At 38.2% G+C, this 19387-nt stretch overlaps 1 protein-coding gene across 15 annotated transcripts in view; it reads right to left on the bottom strand.

The window, feature by feature from the left end:
- The window catches only part of GRM8 (glutamate metabotropic receptor 8), an 811767-nt gene that overhangs the window by 472733 nt on the left and 319647 nt on the right, over window positions 1-19387 (bottom strand). For all 15 annotated transcript variants that reach the window (XM_078342126.1, XM_078342134.1, XM_054237733.2 and 12 more), the window contains 2 exons: window positions 820-955; window positions 233-387 (listed from right to left, as the gene is read on the bottom strand). In XM_078342126.1, coding sequence (XP_078198252.1) covers window positions 233-387; window positions 820-955 — 291 coding nt within the window. The remainder of the gene's footprint in view (window positions 1-232; window positions 388-819; window positions 956-19387) is intronic.

Here is a 19387-nt window from a genome sequence, read left to right as displayed (position 1 = left end):
AATAACAGAAAGCCAGTAGCCCATAAAGCTTCTTATCCATATATGCACGCGCACACACACACACACACACACACACACACGCTGGGTTAAATACTGGTTTTGACAATTCTGCCATCAAAGCGAAAAATTATATCAAGTAATAAATGCATTTTCTCATATTATGATACTCCAGTTTTGCCTTTCAGTTTAGATCTTACTAAAATAAAACAAATTCTCTATGGTGCATTCGTACCATCAATTGATGCTCGTTTGGGCAAAATTGTCACAGCCCCTTCTGCAATCTCCTCTTGCTGATAGACAGGTGCAATTTTGGATCCCCAACTATCTGAGCCAATCCACAGAAAATGTCCACTTTGGTTTAGTTTTTTTGCTGCTTCCAATATCCTCCTATAGGAATAAAAATAAACAATGCATATCACATGTATTAAGAAATACCATAATTATGAATATTGCAAGACCAGCTTCAGAAAGTTGTATACACTCAGTAGGTCACTGTTTAACAATTAAGATGATCATTTTAATTGCCTGAGTCTTATCATCTCCTAAAGAAAATATAGCAGAGACTAACTCCAATACATGTTAACTAGCCTTATCCTCAACCTCATTCACATCATTCCATCTATCACCCTTGTTTGTCTTATCTCATTTAGTCCTCTAGTTTTACTCTGTAGGTATTTCAGATTTACAAACTAGAAGGCAGCAAAAGGCAGTCTGTTATTGCAAGGGAATTACAAGCTTTTATGTTGAACATGAAATATGTTAGAAAGAGGACATGGGACACAAATCTGACCCTACATACAGAAGAAAAGTAATCAGCACCTGATGTCATCCTCATTGGCAAACATAATCACTGCTCGAGCATTAGGTGTTTCTAGCAGGCGTTTGATAATTTTTTCAAATTCTCCAGGTCTTGGTTCACGTGGGATTTTCTGTGACTGAGCAATGCAAACACCACCTATTTAAAAACAAAAACAAACAAAAAAAAAAAAGGGTGTGATTCAGGAAGAGCATTTATTTAATTAGCAAACCTCAAATAGCTACTTTATAAAAGGCACATAATTCAGCACATTATTTCTCAAAATATGTGTCACTCTCACCTATTAAGAGCAATTGGGTGTATTTGCATTGTAATATATTCACCAAATAAATGACATCAATTACTAATCAGACATGGGTTTCTTTCCCAAAATTTAAACATTATTTTTGTGAATATATCTAAGAAAACCAAGGTATATAAGATGTGTGAAGAGAGTCAAAACGTGGAAAGAAGTGTGGTTTTGATGTGTGCAACATAAGCTAATGGACAAGTGATAGAATTAATAAAATATGAATATGTCTTATAGTTGAGACACTTATTAAGCAGCAAGGTCCTTTTGCTACTTTTATTTACTAGTGGATCTCTTTTAAAGTTAATCTCATTGTACAGCTAATAGAACTGCAGCAAGATCCTCATGCATCAGCATAATGATTTCTTATGAGGCAAGTGGTCTTCAAGACTGTATAAGACACAGGCAAACACCAAAGATGTGAACTCTCAATTGACATGCATCTCCACCAAGAAAATCAAAATGGCAGAAATACCATCTCATTTTCACAGCAAAAAAAAAAACAGAGAATCCTTCTTTTGGCCTTTCCTGCTTAGGTGATGAGGGACAAAAGAGAAAAGTATAAAAAAGATCCCTGCCTCTAGCCTGTGGTAGGAGGAGAAGAAAGAGGCTCCCCCAACTGCAGCGAGAGAGAGAGATAACATTCTGAAACTAGATGAGAAAGCAATATTAGCAATAGGTTTCAATTGCATTATGGTATAAACAGGGTTTTTTTTTTTAGTCAGCTGAGAATTAAATCAACATGTATAGCATTGCTTCAGTAGGCAAAGGCATTTTTACATCCAATCAATTGACAATGCATTCAGTCATCCAACTGTTACTGGAAGCTATTATACTCTATGCACTGGGCTCAACATTGGGAGTGCACAGTCTAATCCAGGAGTTACAATCTAGTCTGGGAAATAGGCATTCCAATAAGTTATCATGGAATAGAAAATAAAGTATAGAATTAATAGGATATCCAATACAATCGGACCACAGAAGAAGGAATAACTAAAGTGCTTGAGAGCACTGAATTTTAAAGAGCAAACATGCAACCATATGGGGACAAACGAGGACCATGCCTAGTGGAGGCCAAAGTATGTAAACACCCAGCATGATGATGGCCTCTGGTAGAGACTGGCTGGGTTTGAAGTTGGAAACAATGACAAGGTCCAGCTTGAGAATGGCTTTCTGAGACATGCCAAGTTCTGTAGGCTGGCTGAATGTTCATTATATTAAAACTTAATCCCCAGTGTGAAAGTATTCAGAGATGAAACTTTTGGGAGGTGATTAGCTCATAAGAACGGAGTCCTTATGAATGGGATAATGCTCTTACAGAAAAGACCCCAGATAGAGTCCTTGCACCATCTGACATGTGAGAATACAGCAAAAAGACTGAACCAGGAAGAGGGCCCTCATCAGGTCTGACCATGCTGGCACCTTGATCTCAGACCTTCAGCCTCCAGAACTGTAAAAATAAATTACTGTTGATTAAACCATACAATATATAATTTTTATTTTTATTTTTTTTAGATATGAGGGTCTCACTCTGTCACCTAGGCTGGAGCACAGTGGCCAGATCATAGCTCACTGTAGCCTCAAAGCCCCAGGCTCCAGTGATCCGACCATCTCAACCTCCAGAGTAACTGGGATTATAGGCACATGCCACCAATGCCGCACTGGTCTCCTATAATAATTTATTATGGAAGTCCAAAGAAATTAAGACATCAAATAATTTGTACTTTATTCTGAAAACAATGGGAATCTATTAAGTTCATCAGCAGGAGAAGTACATGCTGAACTTTATGCTTTAGGTAGCCTTTCCAAAGAAGAAATGTCTGGTAGCCAGATGATAGATTTCCAGTGTGCTGTGATCCGACCTAATGAGTATGGCAGATGTATGACTAGTGCTAATAGATAAAACTATTTTTCTTATATAAATTAGATAACATTCAAAATTATGCCTATAATAGCAGGACTCTTAGTAACCTTATAATATACATTCCAGAGGTGGGAAATTGCCCATAATATACAGATTGGGCTTTGTCACTACCCACAGTTAGCCAGTCTACTTATACACCACTACTAGTTGTGATAATTGATTCATTCCTTCAATAAATATTTCTTGAGTGCCCAGCATCTGCTAGACACTGTGCAGATACTGTCAACACAATGGTGAATAAAAGAATTACTCTAAGTTCACAGAGTTCAGAAATATTGTGGGTAAATCAGGCTTAATGCAAAATAAAAAGAAAGGAGAAGAAGAGAAAAAGAGAGAGGAGAAGGAAGAGGAAGAGGAGGAGGAGGAGGAGAAAGAGAAAGAGGAAGAATAAGGAGGAGGAAGGGGAGAAAGAGGAGGAGGAGAAAGTGGAAGAAGGAAGAAGAGGAGGAGGAAGTGGGAGGAGGAAGAGGAAGAAGAGGAAGGAGAGGAGGAAGAAAGAGGAGGAAGAGGAGGAGGAAGAAGAGGAGGAAGAAGGAGGAGGAGGAGGAGGAGGAGGAGGAGGAAGAAGAAGAAGAAGAAGAAGAAGAAGAAGAAGAAGAAGAAGAAGAAGAAGAAGAAGAAGAAGAAGAAGAAAAAATAATAATACATAATTATAAATTATAATGAACCCGGTGTGGAAGAGCAAAAGAATTTAATTTAGATTGAGAAGTGATCAGGGAAAGCCACCCTAAACTGGTACAATATAGTTGAGGTCACAAGGATGACAGCATGGGAAAGGGCAGGAAAGGGCCAGGAGAGTCAATGAATGAGAGCAGGAGAAACAGGCTGCAAAGAGGAGATGGAGACAAGGGTCAGATTGCAAGTGGCTCTGCAAGGTCTGTGGAAGACTATGAATAATTAAAATACTAAACTTCCTCCCTAAATGTTTCTATTTCTTCGATCTTTGAGTGGTCCATAGGAATATGTCTCACATTTGAGCATTGCACTCCACGGAAGGAGGACGGATGAGGACCACTGACACAGAGGGCAGGCTGAAGTGGCAGGAACAGGAGACAATGAGCCCAGCTAGGAGGTATTGGAATAGGCAGCGGGAAATGATAACTAGGGCAGGGCTACTAGTGCTGGGGAGGAGCAGCTGGAGCTAAGGTGGAATCTCTGAATTAGAATCAATGGGGTTTTGTACTGACTTGATGTAAGTATCGAAGCAATGAGAAACCACTAAGTATGACTTCAAGGATCTGGTCTTTGTGATCAATTATGTGACGATATCATTAAACAAGAGGGAAATTCAAGAGGATAAGGAGGAGAAAATAATGATTTTGATTGGAGGCGGGTTGTCTTCAAAGTACGCATGGCATGTCGGACTGAAAAAGTGAATCTAGAGCTAAGGAGAAAGGAATTGTAATAATTTTGCCAGGGGCTGATAGGTTAGGCAGTTGAAGTGTTGTGGGGCAAAGAGGTCACTGAGAGAATATTTAAATCAGCAATAGAAAAGGTGAATTACACAACTGTGAAAAACAACACTATGCTTGGAGAGGAAGGAAAGGAGTGATTACGTATTTTGAGACAACTTTTGGAATGAAATCTAGAGGTAAGTTGAAGACTAGTATAATTTCTTTAAAATGTAAACAAACCTCAGTGAGTGGAAACATTAGGTAACTGCAGAAATGTAACATTAAGTAACACTCTCTAGGGAACAATAGCTGTTTCAAAAGATGACTGCCCTTTTAATTAAATTGCCATGATTACTTAAGCATCCCATTAAAGACATGTTAAAGCTGAGTATCATTCTGAGACTGTTCCTGACTCTGTAGCTATAAGAAATTAAGCTCTGAAAATTTTTATTATGACTGTTTCAGATGAAGCAAACAAGCAAATCCAAACATATAGTTTAAATTCATTGATTTGCTTATTCACCGTGGACCTATTAAGTATTTTTGTTTGTAAAGAGCTGAGTTAGTTGAGTTGAATTTTAACATAGTTAAATCCATTTCACTTTTTGCTATTCCGGTACCTCACCTTACATCTTTCAACTGGTCAGTTTGTATTTTCCTGGAAAGAGGCACTAGATTATTACTCTATTTAAGCTGAACAAATGCTTGTAGAGAACCTGCTCCAAATGGCATTGTGCTGTTTGGTGCCTATGGATATTTTATTAAAGTGTAGACTGATTATTTCTCAAATGATTATAGTTAGAAGACTGGGATTATTTTCTTAACCCTGACATCCACTCACTCTTTCTTCATATCAGTCAAAAAGCCATACAGCTAATCTGTTCATAAGCGCTCATGATCTAGGATGTTTCGGGAGCTACAGACAGTCAAAGATTGCCAGTCTTCGAAGTTATAATTGAATGACAATATGTACACATAAGAAATGTCAGACAAGGTTGTAAATTAGGTAACAAAGAGGGTGTAATGTCAGACAAGGTTGTAAATTAGGTAACAGCATAAACCATACCACAATTCAGTAATAAATGACAAATAGGTTATCCCTTAAAATAGTCCTATGACTTCATAAGTGGAAGGGATCATTACATACTGTTAGAATTTCGTTTTAAAAATCCAATGAAATTCAAAGATTCAGACCTAATCAAAGATATGTTTTCCATACAATACTCAACATCTATTGCTTGACTTTCTAAAGAGACTGTCTTAATTTAAATTCCTGGGGAATTTGTCCACTGCATCCATTCTTCCATGTCTCACTCTGAAAGATTACTAATTGTGTACAATTCAAGGGACATTAACTTTCCCATTCTGCAGGGGTGTTCCTGTTCTGTAATTTTTAAAGCTTAGTACTTACAAGAAAAATGTTGTATGAAGGATTTATAATTGGATGTTTTCTAGAATTTCCTGGCTAGTTTCCTTGCAGCCTGTGGATATTTTTTTCCTTATGAATACTTAACAATAATTTAAAGATCACTTGTTGAACTGAACACTTTATGTATACTCTACAACACACACGATCACTCCTTTCCAGTCTCATTTACTCAGTGACACCATCTTTATTCCTAACGGCAGAACTTTAAGGTTTGTATCACGACCATCTTTCTGATAAGGAAAATGAGAAACAGGAGTACTGACAGCTTGCAAGATACTGAAATCCAGGTTCGAAGCCAGATTTGTCTGCCTTTAAGTCTAGACTTCTTCCCTCAGCTTGCCCATCCAAAATTGACTATACCTGTGGCTTAATGGTTTAGCAACTGCAAATGATTGATGGATAAGATAAAGCAAATTTAAAGACTCATTTTTAAAACTCTGCCAGCTGTCCCTTATAAATCTAACTGACCGCTACACAAATACAGTACTTCTGTTGAGTATTAAGAACTTAATTAAGATACTGGGAATTCATGCAGATTATAGAACTGACTTAAAGCTCTTAAGCATATAGCCAGTCTACTCTCCAAACTTTCCAATTGTTTCTGTTGACACGCATGTTTTCGGGAAGAATTTTCTGAGGTTCTTGTCTTCCACTTTTGTACTGCAACAATCATAATTTTAATTGGACTTTTTTTTATTTCTTTTTCTTTTTCTTCTTCAATTAGAGCTCCATGAGTACTGAACCTTGTCTTTCAAATTTATCAGTATACCTCAGCACATATCACTGTGTTTGGTACATAGATTTCAACAAATATTTGAATAAATAAATGCAAGACTTGTGATAGTTACTGCCAGGATAGAAAAATAGAAATGAGACATTCTTGCTTTCAAAGACTTCCCCATCAAGTAGGGACACAAATAGCTATATGTAAATATATGTTTAAAAGTAGATGTCATTAAAAGAATATTTTTTTAAAATGGGCCATGACAATTCAGGGGAAGGTGTCACTGAAATGGGATCTGCCTCCCAGAATAGCTTTTATTAAGGTGCCATGAATTAGAATACTACCTAGGCCTCAGTGTATTCATCTGTAGAGTGGCTTTCTAATCTGCTCATATTGATAAAAGGGCAAATTTGTAAGCAATGCCATTTCAGAATTTTTACCTCTTTACAAGGCTGAGACTTGTGGGTAAGCAGTCATGTATCTCGGGTATGTAAGATAAAAGGCTTGCATGTATTGGTTTCCAAGTTCAGAGAGATGGTGGAATGGAAAAGAAAATAGACTTGTCAGAAGATCTGAGGGTGGCCTCGTGTAATCTTGAACAAGTCTCTCATCTCTCAGTTTCCTCATCTCTGTAATGAGGTTTATAATAACTATCTCTCAGGTATACTGTGAGAATCCAAATAAAAACTCCTATATCAATGTGGCACATTATTATCAGTGTTAATAACAGTAATAATCATAACCAGACAAGGATCATCACCAACACTGAAAGGAGAGATGGTTGATATTCATCCCTGAAACATGGGATTCTCAACAGATCATATTTCTGAACGCTTCACCATTTTATGAGTAATATTATCAACTGTCCTAAATTCTGAAAAGTGATACTTGCTCACTTGCCTGTGCCAATAGGTGAAATGACTAGATTTCACTCTTCATCTATTGTTGATTACAATGTGATCAGGGCAATTTTAAGGTGAGAGAATGGGAAGAGTTATTTATTATTCTTCTCCCATTCCCCAATTTTACCCCCAAGAATTAATTCTTCTTTCAAATGGATTCCATAAGTATTAAAGATTAAGCCTGAATATCTGAGTTGAAATTAGAATTTAACTCTTTAATAAAATGGTTAAAACTATTAAAATATTAATGGTGCCAAATGTTAAACAAAAGTTGTTGTGGAAACAACCACATGTTTGTTTCATTCAAATATTCATGCTACCTTTCTAAGAGGCTGGAATCTAAAGTGTTGAGATGATGCTGTTGGACTCTCCTAGAAGCAGACCTCAGAAAGAGTTTGAAATGCACAAAATTTGCTCTTGGCATCTACCCTGGAGGGCTCGGGAAAAGCAGGACTAGGCAGAGAAATCCAGCTGGCTATGGCCCAGTGACAGGCTGCTGATACCACAAAGAGTTCTGAGGCTAGAATGGCCTTCAGAGCTGCTTTAAAACAGGCCACCAAGGCCAGGTCATTACACCTCCACATCAATCAGTGTGATGATTCATTTTATGCATCAGTTTGGGCCACAGGCTGCCCACATAGCTGGTTAAACATTATTTCTGGGTGTGTTTGTGAGGTTGTTTTCAGAAAAGATTGGCACTTGAATTAGTGGACTGAGTAAAGTGATTACCTTCTCCAATGCAGGCTGGGATAATTGAGGGCCTAAATGGAACAAAAATGTAGACTAAGGTTAAATGAACTCAGCCTAACTGCTTGAGCTGAGACATTGATCTTCTGCTCTCAATGCCTCTGGCTCACAGGCATTCAAACTACACCACTGGCTTTCTTGAGTATCCAATTTGAAGACAGCAGATTGTGAAACTTTTCAGCCTCCATAACTGTGTGAGCCATTATCTGCCAATAAATTTCTTCGGTTCTGTTTCTCTGGAAAACGCTGACCAATACAATGAATCATCGGATTTGGGCCACTGGTGACCTTGGGCGAGGCAGCTCTCTGTAGCCAGGGCACTCCCTCGTGGGGTTTGGAGCTGCAGGCTGTCTGCCTACAGCACTCTGAAAAATAGGAATAGCAGGTCCTCCACTGATAGGATCTTAAAGGTCAATTCACCATATGCACAAATTGAAATTTATACAAAAGTGAAGGTATCATTTTTCTGAAACAACAGTATAAGGCTAATAATAGAATGTTATCGTTGAATGTTAAAACTCCCTTTCAAAGATGTCCCATTGCACAAAGAAAGGCAATCTATACAAATGGCAGAAAACTGGAATTGAAGTCAGCACGAATAAGAGAAATAGCACCTTAGTTCTTTCTGGTATTGCAATAAAGAAGTTTCGTTAAAGCAATCTAAAGGATAAAGAATTATGTTTTTAGTTGTTGCTCATTTATAAGACAAAAATCTCTATTAATAATATAGTAGGAGAAGTATAAAACAAGAAACAATGTCATAGCACCAAGTTCCAACTGTGATGGAAATTGAGGATTAACTTATTGGGATGAAATTAGTTTCAAAGCTGTATATAGAATACTAAGTGTGATTTAAAAAAAAAAAAACAACATGGCTACAGTATTATCAGTATCTCAAGTTGGTTCACAATTTCTATCAAATGAAATTCTATATAAATCAACTCAAGTCTCTGGTTAGAACTACATGGCAGACAGGTTTCCGTGTACAAATAAAGAAAATTATCATTTTGTCAATTGTTAAACGGAATGACTAGACTATCGGTAAAAATGATTAAATTTGCAGTTTGACCATAAGAAATTTGCCTAGAACTGACCATTTTTTGATATAAAAATAAAATGTGATACAGCCCACCCACCATTATTTATCTCTTATGAACATGCTTCAGATAACAGCAACGGGCAAAACAAATAACAGGTTCTTTTTTTAAGGCAACAGAAACATATGAATTCTCTACCCTAAATATCCTCAGCATTATTTATATTTCCATCTTTCTAAAGACATAAGTAAAATAACAATTTGGCCTAATGTAATTGGTCCTTTAGTGGTAGTTGAGTAAAATCTGTTCTATGGTTTAAATAAGTGTAATCACGCCTCTGGTAACAATATTTTCACCTCCTCATGTGGTGTGCAACTGGGACTTAGCAGGAAAGTGCACAACATGAAACTGTAAGTTTATCAGCTTAAAGTGCATTTTGCAAAAAAGATTTATCTCACACATCACTGTAAAGAAAAAGTGTTATCTTTACCAACATGAATTAAAAGAGCAAAACTGCACTTATATTTATGTTCATTTTCTCTCTCTCTCTAACACTTTCAAACATTTTATACTTTTTTTCTCTATCAAATATCATGTGGAATCTTAAAGGGATTCTGAAAAGCAATACAATGAAGGAATGGTGCAGAAGAGGCATGCACTGCCCTGCACGGGGAAATAAAGACAATCCACTACGAAAAGGGACTGCAACAGACACCGACACTTCTCAAAAGAAGGCATACACATGAAAAAATGTTCAACATCCCAAGTCATCAGAGAAATGCAATTCAAAACCACTGTGAGACATCATCACATATCAGTCAGAATGGCTATTATTAAAAAGTCAAAAAATAGCATGTTGATGAGGCTACAGAGAAAAAGGAACACTTTTACAGTGTTGGTGGGAATGTAAATTAGATCAGCCACTGTGGAAAGTAGTGTGAAGATTTCTCAAAGAACCAAAACAGAACTACCATTCAACCCAGCAACTCCATTACTTGGTATCTACCCAAAGGAAAAGAAACTGTTCCACCGAAAACACACATACACCTGTCTGTTCCTCATAGTACTATTACAACAGCAAAGACATGGAATCACCCTAGGTGCCCAGCAGCAGTGGACTGGATTTAAACGAATGTGGTACATATACACTGTGGACTGCTACACAGCCATAAAAAAATAATAAAATCTTGTCTTTTACAGCAACATGGATGCAGCTAGAGGCCATAATCCTAAGCAAATTAATGCAGAAACAGAAAACAAAATATTTCATGTTCTTACTTGTAAGTGTGACCTAAATCTTGCGTACACACAGACATAAAGAAGGGAACAATGGACACTGGGAACTCCAAAAGGATGGGGGAGGGTGGCAAGAGGTGAAAACTTCCTGTTGGGTAACGATGTTCATCATCTGGGTGATGGGATCAACAGAAACGCAATCCTTGGCATCACACAATACACACTTGTAACAAAACTGCACATGTATCCCCTGAATCTAAGATAAAAATGAACATTAAAAAAAGGAAAATCACAATTAAAAAGAAAAGAAAAGGACCTTAGCACAGAGCGCCCCTCTCTTGCCTGTCTGCAGATGTACTCTCAGAGAGATGCTGGGATCTGGAGGTGGATTGGGCCTGGCTGGATTCACAGAGTCAGTGTCCATGCTGGGCTCTCACTCAGCCACAGCTCACCACAGATCTGGAGGTCTGCTCAGACGGACAGAGGAGTGTGGTGAATACAAATCTTGTATCTGAGATCAAACTTCCTAGGTCCAAATCCTGGCCCTTCTCTTCTTTGCTATGTGAGACTGGGTAAGTCAGGTGACTTCTTTGTACCTCTGAGAAGATACCAAGAGATTGAGAGGATGCTGCCCAAATGGCCTTTGTGAAGAGATTCAATAGACACTCGACACATTATGTTGTTCTCAGAAAACACCTGTTAGTTGTAAATTGTTGAAACTCAAAATCAACAGCCCCACCATAGCCTGGGGAGAAATGCCAAATGTGGGTGAAGGGGAGAAGAAAAGCAAAGCACACTGCCATGTGTGTACCTACGCAACTGTCTTGCATGCTATGCTCATGTACCCCAAAACCTAAAATCCAATAAAAAATTAAAAAAAAAAAAAATCAACAGCCCCCACACGGAAACAGTGACTCTCTTTCATCAGTGATATTCACCTGCATTATTTGTAGAAACCTCAAATTTCATTCCCCAAGTATACACAGAATCATAGCTCGTACTAGAGATTCCTCAAGGGGGACACAGAGTTGGCTGCAGAAACCTGCACAGTTAGAAGAGAAACTCACCACACAATAGAAATGAACATATGATACGTTGCCTCTTCTCACCTCTTCCTTTGAACTAGAAATGTCTAAGGAGACATGGGTAGAGGTACTGGGAAAGATTCAGAGAAAGAAATATAAAAGAAGAGAACCAGGAAGGCAGGAAGGGAGAAGAGAAATGATGTGAGGGGAGAACGAAAGAGAACAGGAGTGGGAAGAGGAGAGCCGAGCGAGAAAACCAAGTCCACAAGTATCTATGGAACTGGGCAGAAAAGAAATTCTCCGTAAGGTCAAAACAGCAAATGCAGGGCGAGGAACAGTTGGAGAAGGAGCACTTGACTAGCTTTAAATAAATTTCATGTGTTGTGTGCACTTGTATTTTTTTGGATTATTTTTGGTAAGTGATTTGTGATCTTTGTTTTGTCTGTCTGTTTTTGCCAGTTCAAATTAGGTTCCCAGATTCCAGAGCAAAAAAAAATGACAGGAATTTTTTCAAAAGAGGAAGCGAACTTCCTCTAAATGCTCAAATGCCCAATATGAACAGACTCTCTGACATATTTTCCAGCCCATTGCCTGGAAAAAACATTACGACAAAGACAATATTGAAATCAAAATGAGCACTATTTAAATTTCTTACCTATTCTGGACTTTTAAAAAAGAGCATTAGACTTTGAATTAAGCCCATTACAGAATTAATAATTCCATTACAGAATTGCACAAATTAAATACTCCAATGTATCTCTAAGTCTTGTGAAGCCTGATATCTGTGACTACTCACTATGTGTGTGACAAACACATGAATAAATAAGAAGCCACTATTTCCTGAAACAGTGAAATTATCTAATAAATAGATAAGCATATCCATGTTTTAAAACCACCATCATTCAGAAAAAGGCAAAGTATCCTAGCATCTGTGTTATATGTGGACATGACATGAAGTCATTTCCAAATACCTTCTGCAGGGAGGACACTCTCAACAGTACAACAGCAGCTGTTAGAGCTTATAATCTATGTGTACTCTTCTCCTCAGCACCAAGTAATATCTGATTCTACTTATCTGCATTACCTTGATTCTGCTATGTATTAGCTTTCAAATAGTGAGGGGTCTTTGTTCAAGGCAGCATTTTCAACAGATATGAGGGCTAAGATTCTCAATTTAAGAAAGAAGAAACTGATAGCAGAAACCTCATTCTTACTTTAGCCAAATAACCCTTCTGAGCAAGGGTTGTACCATGACCAATGTAAGACAGTGATCAAAGTAGGAAACGGACTGCAGAGAACAAAAAGCACCTAAAGCATTTAAAAACTCAGTCTTTCGGCCGGGCGCCGTGGCTCAAGCTTGTAATCCCAGCACTTTGGGAGGCCGAGGTGGGTGGATCACGAGGTCAAGAGATCGAGACCATCCTGGTCAACATGGTGAAACCCCATCTCTACTAAAAAGACAAAAAATTAGCTGGGCATGGTGGCGCGTGCCTGTAATCCCAGCTACTCAGGAGGCTGAGGCAGGAGAATTGCCTGAACCCAGGAGACGGAGGTTGCGGTGAGCCGAGATTGCGCCATTGCACTCCAGCCTGGGTAACAAGAGCGAAACTCCATCTCAAAAAAAAAAAAAAAAAAAACTCAGTCTTTCAAAGAAATGCAAGTAACATGTAGTGTTTCCCTAGGTAATGCATGCTCATTCTCCACAGGAGGATTTGATCTAAGTGTTTAGTACAGAAAAAGGTAAAAAATGCAGTTACATATTTAACTTTTCAGATTTAAATAGTACTAAAGAGAGAGGAGAGTGAATAGATATGTTTTTGATAGCAAGCCATCTAACATTTTCTTGGGCTCTGGAGATAATCCTATCCTGGCTTCCCAAGTAGCTAGGATTACAAGTGTGCACCACCATGCCCGGCTAACTGTTTCGCTTTTTGTGTAGATAGGGGTCTGGCTGTGTTGGCCAGCTGGTCTCAAACTCCTGGCCTCAAGGGACCCTACTACCTTGGTCTCCCAAAGTGCTGGGATTACAGGTAGGAGCCACCATGTGCAGCATAATTCTTTAAAGAACTCTTGTTAAAATACATTTTGGACTAGATTTTATTCAAAATAGAAGACAATTAGTAGCTTGAGATGCAAGAACCTCCTCCAACCCCACACACACACACACATACACACACACACCTCTATTACTTTTTCCTTAAGGAAAGATCTACTTTCAGAACAAATAGAAAATAATAATATATTTGAATAGGAAAATATTCTCTAACAATGTTTTAATATCTAATTTCAGCCTCATTATATCCTAATGCTATCAGATTAGTGGGGTAAACATTATAAATTTCTTTTTACATTGAAAAAACTGTCCCCAGCTGGGCGTGGTGGCTCACACCTGTAATCCCAGCACTTTGGGAGGCCGAGGCAGACGGATTACAAGGTCGGGAGTTCGACACCATCCTGGCCAACATGGTGAAACCCCGTATCTACTAAAAATACAAAAATTAGCCGGGCATGGTGGCGCGTGCCTGTAGTCCCAGCTTCTTGGGAAGCTGAGGCAGGAGAATCACTCAAACCTGTGAGGCAGATGTTGCAGTGAGCCAAGATTGCACCACTGCACTCCAGCCTGGTAACAGAGTGAGACTCCATCTCAAAAAAAAGAAAAAAGAAAAACTGTCCCCAAGATCACACGGATAGTGAGGAGTCAAATGCAAACCTTGTGAACTTAATCCTAAGAGCAAATAATTATCATACTTTGCTATTATGTCTCAATAATTATTTCCTTGGTCATTAAGTTGCCTCAATGTACATAATTAAATATAGCATCAACAGGTAAGGTGGTTTATTCAAAATGTGAACTTCAAAGTTTTACATCATCAAGGCAGCATAGTTTAGATAAATGTTTTTAGGTCTGGTTCAAGTTGAACTGAAATTTGATTGACTGTCGTCTTCTCAAAAGAGCCTATTGCAAGCTATTTTCTCCATAAACCAGGCCTGCCTGTCATCACTCATGGAGCATCAACTGAGCTCTTGCTACATGCTGAGCTCTCTGTTAGAATCTGGAGTTATATGAATGAATAAGAAGACACAGTCCCTCATCTTCAGGAGTCAACGGTAAACAACACAATATGTAAATAAATGTTACATTTTGATGTGAGAAATGCTATAATATAGAGTACCATAGGGACAAAGGACCAAGAAAATGGAATTTGGCAACTGTGAGTAAGATTCACTGGCTCTTGCTAGTGATCTGGGAAATACGTGGTCAGAGAAGCATAAAAAATAGTTGTATGATACATTGATATGCATCAGAATCAACAAGCCAGGAAACGTTTCAGAAGTGAGATTATGCTTGATTCAGCCAGCCAGAAACCAGCAACATCTATTTCTAATAGATACTACCAGTGAGCAGACATGCGTATTTCCTGACGATGTTGTCATTGACTATGATGTAATAAATACCTGCTTTATTACAAAAGGAGATTTAATCTCACTTTTCCACAGTACAGACAACTCATGTTACTGCAGAAGGAACACAGAAAAAAATTAAGTCAGCAATTAAAACGGCCACTGGAAGGGGAAATAGCAAAGCATCAATCCTAAGAAGGAAGGATTTCAGCTGGACTCAATAAAATGTAATCACAGTGAATCAATCAGCTATCTACAAGATTTTCTTTATTTTAATGTTAAAACACATCAGGACTTGTGAGAATAGGTTTTCAAATATTTATTCCTATTATTAGAAATTCTGAAAATGTGCAAGTCAGGTCAGTATCGCATAATTTAAATACGCACTGTCAAACAATCTTTTACTGAAACCAAAAACATCTACATTATCAGTGTCACAGAAAATATAGCAGGTGTTTTATAACATTCTGCATTAAATGGTATTGTTTAGCTAAGGGGGTTCTTAGAAAAGAACATTAAGCTTTCCACAATCCCAACATCATCCAAGCACAACAATGAAACCGATCGGAAATGCGAATGACAAAAGGACAACAATTTGTTGCCTCACAAATTTCTGTGATATAATTTCTACAATCTCCATTCATGCAGTGACTTCCAGACAAAACTCATTCTCCTTGCAAATGCATTACAGCTTAACCATATATAACATGTAAATATCTACAAATGAAAAGCAGCTTGGGTTGTTTAAAAAAAAAAAAAAGGAAAGATCCTGGAATATGAACAGAATACCAGAAGCTCTCTTTCTAACATTGTAACAAGTTCACTCATAGCATGCTATCCTCTTCTCACCCCTGCAAGGGAGCACACCCATGTTCCCTCTGCATGACCCTGGGCAAGATGTGTAACCTCTGTGGCTATCACTTCCTTCATTTGTAAAAAGAAGGGTGCTTGACAGGATGATCTCAAGATGCCTTTTAATTTCAACGTTTTGTGTTTCTATGAATATACCACATAGCTGCCTCCCATGAGTACTGTGAATTATGTAAGTTCTAATATGGGAATAGAACATCACGTAAAACACAATAAATTGCTTTTTGAAAACCCTACAAGAGACGAACCAGAGAGTATAGCAGAAAACTTTTCCAGTTCAAAATGATACATCCTGACTTAACAAGTCAAAGCATGACTGGGAAACTTATAAACATTTTTGTAAGTGTGCTGGAGCCTTGGTCAGGTGCTAGGGGTCTGGTGTACAGTTCACTGAAGCACTATAGTTCTCTTGTCAGTTCAAAAACAAATGAAACGTGTGTGGGGGAGTGACAATGGCTTCCATTTTACTATTCAATAATAGTCTCGATTTTCCTTTCCTCGTCCATTTCTCTCTCCTATTTCTTTATCCTACTCCACTTTCCCTTTCTCTCCCTTCCTTTGCCCTTCTCTTACTCTGTCTTTCCCATTTTAAAAACCTGAAAACGGAGATGAGTCACCTGATACAGCACCCTTTCAATTACTTCTGTCTTGTTACCCTGAGACTCACTAATAGCAGCAGCACCAAAAAAAGGACTGTTGTATGGCCTGGCCTCTTGTTCAGCATGGAAAATAGAGTACATTCATTTACTTCCAGGTTATGAATTAATGTCTGTGTACCCATAAAACTCACATGCTGATGCCCTCCCCCTCTAAAGTAATAGTATTGCCTTCAGAAGGTAATTAGGTTTAGATGAAGTCACGAGGGTAAGACTCACAAGGGATCAGTGTCCTTAATAGAAGAGGAAAGATCAGATTGATCTCTCTCTCTCTTCCTCTCTCCCTCCTCCTCCCCCCCGCCCCCTCTCTCTCTCTCTCTCTCTCTCTCTCTCTCCTCCATCATGCAAGAACACAGTGAGAAGGACATCGTCTGCAAGGCAGGAAGAGAGCCCTCACCAAGAATCCAATCAAGCTAACATCCTAATCTCAGACTTTCCAGACTCCGGAACTGTGATAAATAAATGTCTCTAGTTTAAGCCACTCAGTTTATGGTATTTTGTTTTAGCAACCTGAGCTAACATACTCTACATTCTCCAAATACGCGACTAAATTGTCTAGTATAAAAAAAAGCAGGGAAAAGAGGAGAGAAATGTCATCAACATTTTGAAAGTCGAAAAGCAGATGATTACCAAGTTGCAATTGACTTACCAGAATAGAAAAAGCTCAATGAGAGTCCACAAGGAGTGGGGCTGGGGTTGTGGCCAACAGAAACAGAGCTGGTGTTAACTTAACATGAGGAAGGCCCAGGGGTGGAGGTACCAGAGACTCCAGAAGGTGGGGCTGCAAATGGAATTGGTTAAAAATCTCTAAAGTCCCTTCCCTCAACTCTAGTCCCTCTGCACAGAAGATCAGAGAGTCATTTTCTGTAGAGGATGAACTCAGGGACATCAGACACAGCTGAAGACATAGAAAGTTTCCACAGAGTGAAAGTCTGCCTGCTGAATGGATAGTCCCTGGTCCCCTTTCACTGTTTACCATCCAGACGGCAGTAGCCTAACTTATCTCCCCCAACCTACCTCTGCCCCGACTAAACCCCGTGCAGGAAATTGGAATAGTCTTCTCTAGAGAATCTGGCCCAAGCGTGATGACATACTTATATTCGTATGTGGATGTCTCCCAACTAAATGACCAATTGTACCTGCTCAAGCTAAAGGAAAGCCCACTGGCCAATGAACTTGTCCTCACTTCCAGGGCTCACGAACACCATGTCAGCACCTCACTCTTAATGTCACAGCAGACATTTGAGGGGAGCCTCTACTGTGAAAGTCAGAACCAAAACAAACAGAAGAGATGAACTCAGAGGACATAGAAATAAGACACACAAAGATAACTTCAAGAATATTAATATCCTCAGAGACAAGACAGTATGTCCATGAAATAAGAATAGGAAGAAATAGCTCCCAGAAATTAAAAAGGAAAACATAGATAGAAATATCTCAAAAGATAAGATGTAACAGCAAGTTGAGAAAATATTTTAGGAAGTAAAATAAAAGAATGATCATAAAATTAGAGAATTCATTTGGGAGGTTTAACTTTCCAATTTTGAAATCTCCAAAAGAGAAAATAAAGGGAGGCCATTACCAAAGAAAAATTTAAGAATATTTCTGAGAACTGAAAAACATGAATTTTTGGATTGAAAATACTTCTAAAGTGCCAACAAAAAGAAAAGGGAAGGAAGAGGAGGGAAGAAAACCCTATATGAAGGAACATCAACACAAATTTTTAAAACACTTGAGAGTAAAAACAGATTACAGAGAAGGATTAAGGCTCAGAATGGCTTCAGGATTTTCCACAGCAATATTGTAAAGTCAAAAGAAAATGGAGCAACACCTTCAAAATTATAAATAAAATGAGTTTTATTTGAAATGAAAAGAAAGCAAGCCAAACTATAAATCAAGTGTGGGTAGAATAAAGACTATTTCAAATATGAAGAAAGCCCAAAACATTATTTACCTTCTATGCACACCTTTTCAAGGTAACTTCTGAAGGGTGAAAGGAAGCTTTCCAACGAAGGAAGGAAACAAGAATGAACAAGACCCAGAATCCAAGTAGCAGGGAATTCAGCACAGGAGAAAGAAAGGGGATTTCTAAAGTGATGATGAAGAGAAGCACAGTAACAGCCATCGAAGGCCCATAGATCATCCCATCTAGATTAAAGCAGGAAAATGGAAGCCTCTAGAAGAATCTCCAAGAAGAAAAGAAACCAGATGGGCTGTGTGAGGTGTCTGGATACACTGAAAGGATATGTGCAGTTCTATCAGAGTTTGAGGATGAACTGAAAAGTTATACAGAAATCTAAGCATATGACAAAGCAAGAAATGATTAATTTCAGGAAAAGCAAAATGTGTAAGAATAGAAATAGTATTTTAGTACACTATCTAGATTAACTGTAACATCAAGTGCAGAATCATGATAACAGAAGCACTGAATACTAATGAAACTGGAATTATGATACAATCCTGGAGAGATTGGAGGAAACAAAGTATATGTGTGTTCATATGCACATACATGAGCAACGTGTGTTCATACGCACATTAATGAGCAATGTGTGTTCATATGCACAAATATGAGCAATGTGTTCATACGCACATTAATGAGCAATGTGTGTTCATATGCACATACATCAGCAACATGTGTTCATACGCACATTAATGAGCAATGTGTGTTCATATGCACATACATGAGCAACATGTGTTCATACGCACATTAATGAGCAATGTGTGTTCATATGCACAAATATGAGCAATGTGTTCATACGCACATTAATGAGCAATGTGTGTTCATGTGCACATACATGAGCAACATGTGTATTGTGGGGAGTTAAATCATCTTCCGTAGTAGACAATCAAAATGAAAAATAAATCAAGAAAGAGCAACATAAACATGTTATGTGAAAAATGGAGACAAATACCAGAAAAACTGCTAAAGGGGTTG

Source organism: Callithrix jacchus, chromosome 11, assembly GCF_049354715.1.
Source record: "Callithrix jacchus isolate 240 chromosome 11, calJac240_pri, whole genome shotgun sequence".
NCBI lineage: Eukaryota > Metazoa > Chordata > Mammalia > Primates > Cebidae > Callithrix > Callithrix jacchus.
The sequence above is the reverse complement of the archived record's forward strand: the minus strand, read 5'-3'. Positions and strand labels throughout refer to the sequence as shown.